Here is an 8,955-nt window from a genome sequence, read left to right on the forward strand (position 1 = left end):
TCTAGCAAGCATGCTTGCTTAACATGGTTTAATACTGGTGGCATTAGTCACTGTTAATTGCTCAAGAGCTGAGATCAGGTAGGCAACCACTGAGTTCATCTGCAAAAAAAAAAGATGACTGTAGTCATGTGAGGAAATAAAAGGCTCTATGGCTAATGAATGACAAAAGTTTTTTTCAAAAGAATTGAGAGTATTGCATAGTAACATACACTGATCCAGAGCTCTGAAAATGCCAGAGGGCAGAAGTTTGGTGTTCTTAATTGTTTTACTTTACCCTACAACTTGTTTTTGTTTTTCCATGTATGAGTTTCTTTTTTTAAAATCTTTTAATAGAATCTGTCCTACTCCAAATTCTCTGCTTTTTTGATTTTTAAATAGAATTTGTGGTTTGAATTAAACCCCACTTTTCGGAAATTGACCTTATCTAAAAAAGGTTTTTCTACAGATTTTTTCCTACACTGGCATTCACTTAGACAGAAAAGAGAAAAGGAGGCACACGGATATTTTGGAGGTAAGTACCTCTTTTAGGATAACCCTCTCTCTTTGCTGGGGGGCTTTGGCTAGGGGTGCACTCTCTGGAGGAAGCAAAACTCTGGAAGTAAGTTTCCAGAACTCAGGGCATTAGACAATTATGCTTTAACCTACATCCAGGGCATCTGACCTTCCAATTTTGTACTTTGCCAACTGCAAGGCAAAACTGCTAAAATCTGCTGAGTTGTCATGACAGACAGGGCCATATGGAAAGTGCTGGAAAAATTTCTTCTTAGACTATAATTGCCTTGATGGGCAGAAACTCCATCTTCTATTCAGCTGTGGAGTGTGCATGGCCCACAGAGCTTGAGGAAGTGTTCAGGGTTTCTCGTCCAAGACTTCAAAGCAAAATTAAAATGGGGCATTGAGAACACTCTACTTGCCTGGAGGAGCCGATTATATTTTATTTCATTTTATGTATACGCTCATGTTCCTTAATCCCTGAATACATAATGTGTACACAGGTTGATGATATAAACAAAACAAAACAAAACCGAGAAACGGTTGATGTGGTTGACTTGTGGTCATGCAGGTGAAGTTGCCTAGGATGCGTTGCTCCCGTCTAATTGAGCATCTGGGCGCCCTAGAGAGTATCTGAGCGTGGAAGTCAGCAAGGCTCTGCAGCATCACGGTTTAGACAGCCCAGGTTTGAATTCTGTTCCACAATTTCTTAACATCTCTGTGTTGCAGCTTTTCCATCTGTAAAATCGCTACAATAATTGTACCTAACTCACCAAATTGTAATGAGAATTAAATAAGTTAATACAGACACATTTAAAAGTGCTTCAGATGGCGTCTCACACATAGTAAACACTTTGTAACTCATATTGTAATTATTATGATTTAAATTTTTATTATCATTAGGAATCCAGGGCGCTTCCCTGGTGGCACAGTGGTTGAGAGTCCACCTGCCGATGCAGGGGACGCGGGTTCGCGCCCCGGTCCGGGAAGATCCCACATGCCGCGCGGAGCAGCTGGGCCCGTGAGCCATGGCCGCTGAGCCTGCGCGTCCGGAGCCTGTGCTCCGCAACGGGAGAGGCCGCAACAGTGAGAGGCCCACCTACAGAAAAAAAAAAAAGAAAAAATCCACGATTTTGTGCCATTGCACACGGTTCTCCATAATCAAAACAGTTGATTGCAAATTTAGCAAATCCTCTCTCTCTCTCTCCTTCTTGTTCTTTCGTTCCCTTCCTCTCTCCCCCTCTCTGTTTCCTTCTGTTTCCTTTTCTCTTTTACTCTCTTCATCTAGCGCTCTGGCTTTATATCCACATTGTGATACTTGATATTGCCAGCCTTCCCTATGTCCTGTTTTTAATGGCAGTGATGTGGGCAGAAGGGAGTTGTCCTGGGGAGAATGGCAGGGCTGTGCCGTCCACATCCCAAGGATGAGAAGGCGATGCTTCAGTTGCTAGGGGCCCCCACTCCATGCCTCCTCCCACGCCCATGCAGAGGAAGGAACATTTTTCTGTGTGAGGGTTGCCTTCATGTTGGAAGGGGATGGTTGATGGTGTTATTTTTGTTCCCCACAAATGTGAATGTTTAAAATAGTGCTTTATTCAATCGGCATAAGTGACACATAGACTATGTATAGTGGTGGAATTGGGCCTGGCAGACGATGAGGGCCAGATCTCACCAAACCAAGAGTCGTGGTTCTCCATGGATAGCAGCCAAGGGATCTGCTCTGGGGATGGCCAGTACAGAACCCCCATTTGGGTTGCCTGGCAAATTCATTTACACAACTACTGAACTGTTTGAAATGGAAGGATCTCAGAGCCAGTGAACTGGGATTTGGGCTTCGTTGCCACGGGGCATGCCAGTGGGTCACATTTCCTCTCTGAGCCTCCCTCCAAGCGGCACTGTACTCAGGAAGGGTAAGCGTATTCGTTGTTCTTCTGTGCCTTTTGACTTGGTGCCCTGCAGGTCTGGAATTCAGCCAGTGTAACTGACCCGTGAGGCTGCAGCCCAGGCTATATTTAAGTGGAGGTTTATTGTCTTGCCACGGTTTTAGAAGTTTAAGGAACTTGCTTGAGGTGGAAGGGATTTGAAGTCGTGTCACTTTTAACCCATGTGCTCCCTTTTAGTGATTATAATTAAAAGTTTATTTGAAGTGTTAAGTTCTAAGTCTTTAAAAATTGCCCCTGTACACTTCGAGTGCGCAGTAAAGATTCTAGAAGGGTTTCTTCCTATTTTTAAACGAACAGATTACGTTTCGTAAAGTAGGACTTTGGGGAAGGAAGGACAGAGTGTTTTACTCCTGTGAAAAGTTTTATTACCAGAACTTGATTGATTTGAGATGAAAGAGAAAGGAAATGCATAGATTTTGAGACAAACTTAAAGCTACCATATGTTCAAGGGAGATTTTGAAGTCTTTCAGAGCTGTCCTTAATTGATTTGAAATGCAATGCTGAATTTGGGTTTTATTTAAGAACAAGGGGGAAAAAAACATCTAATCAGACTTGGGAGTGAAAGATGACAGTCAGTAAAGAACAATTTCATACTTGCTAGACATCCCTGTAATAGATTACATAGGACATTTGGTTGATTTCAGTTAGAACCCACATGCCTCCTCCACCCCCAACACTCTCTCTTCATCTTAGAGCCTCTTCTCTCTACCCTCAAGTGTGGTTTCCGTATGACTAGGGAATAGACACTAAAAATATTTCTGGAATGACGTGACCCACTCTTACCCCATCCAGGAAAGGAACAAGGCTTCACAAGAAACAGCACATGCTTTCCTTTCATTTCTGGGAGTCCCGGGGTCGGCCTACAGATGCTGCTCCTTCCGTGGCCGATGGCATTCAGACCCCTAGCTGCCGATGGTGCCAGGCAAACAACTGGACAGAACAGCTCAGCTACGGGAAGCTGGCCACGGTCTCGGCCGGAGCCGCAGCCCCCTGGCCACAGACCACCTCTGCTGCCCCATCCAGGAGCCTTCCTTCCTCCCTCAGCCTCGCCCGGGCCCCGCCACAGGGGCTGAAGAACCGGAAGGTGGTGGCAGCTGCGGCAGTGGTGCCTATAGCCTTGGGGCCAATCCAGGCACGTGGGACCCTGCTTCGGGCTACTCTGCAGCCCCTCCAGGGCCAGGGAGGGGCCCGGGACCGCCCCGGTGCTCCCCACTGTCTTCTCCTGTCACTGAAACCTAGGCGAGGGCTCAGAATGGAAGGCGCCCCTCCTGAGCTGAATCTGCAGGCCAGACCGAAGGAGGTCAGGGAGGGGGTGAGCGGAGCTCAAGATCGCCAGGAGCTCAAGCAGCAGCTGCGGCCACTTCTCAAGCCATCGGCCTCCTCGCAGCGAGAAGAGAAATATGTGGAGATGCGCACTTCAGCTGGAGTGCAGAGGGACAGTCCCCGGACCATGAGACTTACTCTGGAGCAGCGCCCGGGGGATCAGAGGGGCTCTAGCAGCCCCAAGGAGAAAGCCCAAGACGAAGCCGGCAGCCAAGAGTGTGAGGCTCCAGCCCCCCAGAAGAATCCTGCCTCCCTGGAAGACTCCGGACCCCAGTTCTCCGGCACTGATGAGGGCAGCAGCCTCTCGTCTCCCTCCTCCGCCCTGGTGGACAAAGCAGAGGAAGGTGGCCTTTCCAAGACGGGTGATACCACCACATCCACGGGGGCTCTGGCCACCTCGTCCTCACTGTTAGACTTTGAGAGTGACAGTGGTGAGAACGCAGTGAGCTGCCAGCCCAAGGGAGGAGAAGAAGGGGAAAAACCAGGAGGAGGAGAGAGAACCGAGTGCAGAGACATGATTGCCAAGTCTCAGGGCAGCAGGGACCCCCCCCAGAGTCAGGAGGCTCACTACATCACCACCCACGAGATCCAGCTGAGCGAGCTAGAGCAGGACACGGATTTCGACGTGGGCCTGGCCTCCCGCTGGGATTTCGAGGACAACAACGTGATCTACTCATTCGTGGACTATGCTTCCTTTGGTGGCAGCGACGAGACCCCAGAGGACGTCACCACGCCGAGCGAAGAGGACGATGACAACAGCTGCTACCTCAGCACCGCTCCCAGCACCGACGCCACCCGGACACCCAGCCCCACCGACAGTGACCCCGCCCGCCCCAGCGCGGGCAGCAGCGGTGGCGACACCAGCAGCACGGAAGTGGGCAGCGGCCCCTCGGACAGCAACCCCATTCCCCCAGCCACGGGGCCTGGCACTGCCACCCCATGTGAGCCCTTGCTGCAGCCGCTGGAGGCAGCCTCAGCCGCCGCAAGCAGCTGCGGGAGTGCAGCAGGCCAGATCCTCCTATCAATCAAACCGACTTCCCGGGCTATAAATGAGCCTAGCAACGTGTGTGCAAAGCAAAACATTATTTACGCTGCCAAGCATGAAGGCGACATGAGCCTCCGCGTCTCTACAGCTGCTGAACACAATTCAAGTTCACTGAAGCAAGACCCGGCTGCAGCCGTGGCTCAGGACCATGCGAAGAAATTCATCGCCGTCCCTGCTCGCCTGCAAACGCGGTGCGGGGCCGTCCGGGCGAAGGAGCTGGTGGACTCCTCCAGCGGGGCCTCCAGTGCCGTGAGCGAGCTGGACGACGCCGACAAAGAGGTGCGTAACCTGACCTCCCGGGCCTTCCGGAGCCTCGCTTACCCCTACTTTGAGGCTCTGAACATCAGTTCCCGGGAGTCCTCCTCGCTCTCCGAAGTCGGCTTTGGGCGCTGGTCGGCCTTCCTGGACTTGAAATGCGCAGGCGTTGGAGCCAGGGTGGAACAGAGTCTCCTCAGGAGCAGCGCCGCCTCTATGGCTGCGGGTCTGAGGAAGGGCAGTGGGGCCAGGACGACCGCAGACCAGCTCTACATCCAGTCCAAGAAGTCCCAGACCAAGGCCTTGGAGTTCGTGGTCAGCAAAGTCGAGGGGGAGATCAAACACGTGGAGACACCTCTGTGTTTCCAGAAGCAGGTCCAGTCGGGCTCCCACGTGGTCACCCTTCTCGAGCCTCTGAATTTACGCAGTGAGAGCAAAGCCAGCTCCACCGCGGGGCCCTGCAGGGCCACCAAAGGCCCCAGCAAGGGCCCCGGGTCAGTGTACACGGATGATGGCTCGGAGACCTCTGAGGGCAGCAGGCTTGCCTCCCGAGCTGACGGCCCCCAGAAGAAGTCCAAGTTTGCTTCCAGTCTGCTCAAAAACGTCATCTCCAAGAAGATGCAGCGGGAACATGAGTTCAAAATGGAGAGGGGAGAAGTCAGTGACACATCCCACCATAACCTCTCCAGCACCTCCAAGGAGACAGAGGGCCCTCCCCCCGGGGGTGAGAAGCAGCGGGAGAAGGGCCTGCAGAGGCAGAGTTCTCGCCACTCGGAGGCCGGCTCTGAGTACACGGTGGTCAGCGTGTCTGATGCAGGTGGGGAGGGGTCCGTAGCTGGGTCTAAATCCCCAGTTTTCAAAGCCAGTGCCCCTCGGGAGAGCCATGCAGGCTCCGGCCGTAATTTCGCCGATGGACCCCCGGTAGAAGTGTGTGAAATCAAAAAGAGTGCATCAGAGACTGTCAAGAGCATCTTCCTCCGTAGTCAGAACAGTGCATTCCGGTCATGGAAGGAGAAGGAGGCTGACAAGCGGGAAGAAAAGGCCCCCATCGGGAAGCTGAAACTCCCCAAAGGGGGCGACTGGAGGGCTGATCTCGGGGAGATCTCTGCCAGTAAGTCCACCATCATGTCTCGCCTCTTTGTCCCCAACATCCAGCAGACACCCAAGGACAAGCAGCCGGGGAAGCAGGCCACCAAGCACCCCGCTGCCCAGGCCACCTCCACAGCAGTGGTCAGGCCCAAGGCTCCCGAGATCAAGATCCGGCTGGGAAGCGTGCAGCAGCCGGGCTCGGACTTCAACATCGCCAAGTTGCTCACACCCAAACTGGCCAGCGGCGGCGCCTCGAACCTCTTCAAGACCACTGAGGACAACAGCAGGGCACAGCAGAAACTCTTCCGGGGGGACAACCTGGAAAAAGTGCCCCAGTTCCAGGTGAGAGATGTCAGGGACAAGTCCAAGGCCCAAGGCCCCCTCCACCAGGTAAGAGATGTCCGGAAACTCATCAAAGCGTCAGGGGACAGCAGTGACAAGGGCAGCGTTACCCCAGAGCAGGGGCTGACCGGGCCCAAACCCAGGCCGCTGGCTCCTGCAGCTGGTGGCTCGGAATCCCTGTCCCCCATGGTGATTACGTGCCAGGCTGTGGTGAACCAGAGGGAAGACGGCACAGACCGAGAGCCCAGGGAGAACGTGGGCATGGAGGGCAGCAGCAGGGCCTTGAATTCCTCCTCGCCGGAAGGGACAGTCTTGGTTCACAGGGCATCTGGCAGGCTGCCCGTGGCCACCATCGCCCCCAATAAGCCTGAGCAGGGCTCGTACCTGCCCGTGCTCAAGATCGTCTCCAAGGCTCAGAAGACCCCAGAGAAGGCCAAGGAGGAGGAGGTCAAGGAGGAAGGAAGAGGCCCCAAGACATCTCGCAATGCTCTGGAGAAGCTGACGGCGGCTGTGAGGTCCATGGAAGAGCTGTACAGCTTCAACAGGAACGAGTGGAAGCGGAAAAGCGACCCCTTGCCCCTGATGACCGACAGCCACGTCCTGTCGCTCATCGCCAGTGAGGAGAGAGAAGGGGCCGGGGGTGCTGAGCGGGACCCCGACAAGTTGGCCAAACGGGTGGGTGGGGCGGAAGAGCGGGGCGCCGGGCACAAAGGCGCAGGTGTGGTCCTGCGAGGGGGCCCCATAGAGCGTCTGCAGCGGAGGAACTCCAACCCGAGCGCCGAGAGTGTGTCCGCCCGCGCGGCCGCCTTTGAGAACCTGGCCAGGGAGAGGCCCCGGTCCCTCTATATCCCCCCGGTGCACAAGGATGTGGACAGAACCCAGCCCCTGCCCCCGCTCCCCAGCCACCGGAACGTGCTCACAGTGAGCGCCAGCAGCACCCAGAAAACTGGGGGTGTCGCTGGCAAGTTCCCACAAGGCCCCGCTGCAGAGAGCCCTTCGGTGGCAAAGGGCATCAAATCGCAGGGACTCCGGTCTCTCAAGATCTCTCCGGCCACTCGGGCATCTCTCGAAGAGGTGACCAACAGGAAGAATGGCAACCATCTGGAAAAGAGCCATAGCGACTGTGAGAATTACCTGACCATCCCCGTTAAAGGGAGCTCTGCAGCTGGGGAGCTTCCAGGCAGGCCTGGGGCGGGGAGGGAGGCCCCTCCCTCCTCAGCCACCACTCTCTGCAGCTTGCCCCCGCTGAGTGCCCGCAGTCAGGTCCCCAGTAGCCCCAAAGGCTCTCAGGTCAGCGGAACCAGCCGGCCAGCTTGGCGCACCAAGCCTGACGACCCCCGGGGCACGGTAACTGCCCCCGCAGAGCCACAGAGCCCCGAGCATCCCCCCACCACGATCTACCACCAGCAGCTGCTGCCCTTCACCCTCCAGGGGGCCCAGCCCCAGGTCCTCTGCTTCTCCCCACCAGGCATGCCTGCCCCGGCACCTGTGGGCCCAGCTCCGGTCCCCACAGACCCCTTCCAGCAGCCGCAGCCTCCGCAGACCCAGCGCAAGATGCTCCTGGATGTGACAACCGGCCAGTACTATCTGGTGGACACACCAGTACAGCCCATGACCCGGAGACTGTTTGACCCCGAGACGGGGCAGTATGTGGACGTGCCCATGACCTCCCAGCAGCAGGCTGTGGCTCCCATGTCCCTCCCCGGGCCTCCCTTGGCCCTGAGTCCGGGGGCCTACGGCCCCGCCTACATGATCTACCCCGGGTTTCTGCCCACGGTGCTGCCCGCCAATGCCCTGCAGCCCACGCCAATTGCTCACACTCCAAGGGGCGCCGAGCTCTCCCCCGTGGCAGCAGAGCCCCCCAGCAAAGAGGCAGCTGCATCTTTCACCGAGGCCCCTTACTTCATGTCCTCCGGTCAGTCTCCCACCTCCTCCTCTGCCCCAGCGGCCACATCCCAGCTGGTGGGGGCCAAGGGCTTTGCCCAGCTGCATGGCAAGCCTGTCATCAGCATCACTTCGCAGCCCCTGGGGCCGCGGATCATCGCCCCCCCCTCCTTTGACGGCACCACCATGAGCTTCGTGGTGGAACACAGATGATGGGCGGCCACCAGAAAGCAGAAGGGCGCAGCTGCTGGTGAGTGGACATCACTTCGATAATCAGGGTTAAGGGATTAACAGCAGTCCTATTTCTTTGTGTTTGAAGGGGCAGACTTACAGCAGCGGAGGCTGTCTCTAGACATGGGCATTTCGGAAGAACAGAACAAAAACTGCATCCATATTATTAAGGAGCTAATTTTATTGCCAAGCTTCCTTCTCTCCCCACTCCTCAGTCCCACAGCTGGCCTTTCCCCTTTGACCTTTACAAATTGCCTGAGTGTTTTTCCCACAGTGAGTGGGAGGGAGGTGAACCCTGGATCTCTCAGGTTAGCCTTGGGTGAAGACTGGCAGGGGGAAGCAATGAAAACC

At 55.3% G+C, this 8,955-nt stretch overlaps 1 protein-coding gene across 1 annotated transcript; it reads left to right on the forward strand.

The window, feature by feature from the left end:
- Positions 1-489: 489 nt before the first annotated feature.
- Positions 490-8,586, forward strand: LOC309961267 (uncharacterized protein C4orf54; the record flags this gene model as incomplete). Its single annotated transcript, XM_082838345.1, has 2 exons — positions 490-511; positions 3,228-8,586. Exon 2 carries the CDS (start codon positions 3,259-3,261, stop codon positions 8,584-8,586), a length of 5,328 nt encoding a protein of 1,775 aa, XP_082694471.1. The 5' UTR covers positions 490-511; positions 3,228-3,258.
- Positions 8,587-8,955: the final 369 nt, after the last annotated feature.

Source organism: Leucopleurus acutus (genome assembly GCF_964270905.1).
Source record: "Leucopleurus acutus genome assembly, chromosome: 4".
Taxonomy (NCBI): domain Eukaryota; kingdom Metazoa; phylum Chordata; class Mammalia; order Artiodactyla; family Delphinidae; genus Leucopleurus; species Leucopleurus acutus.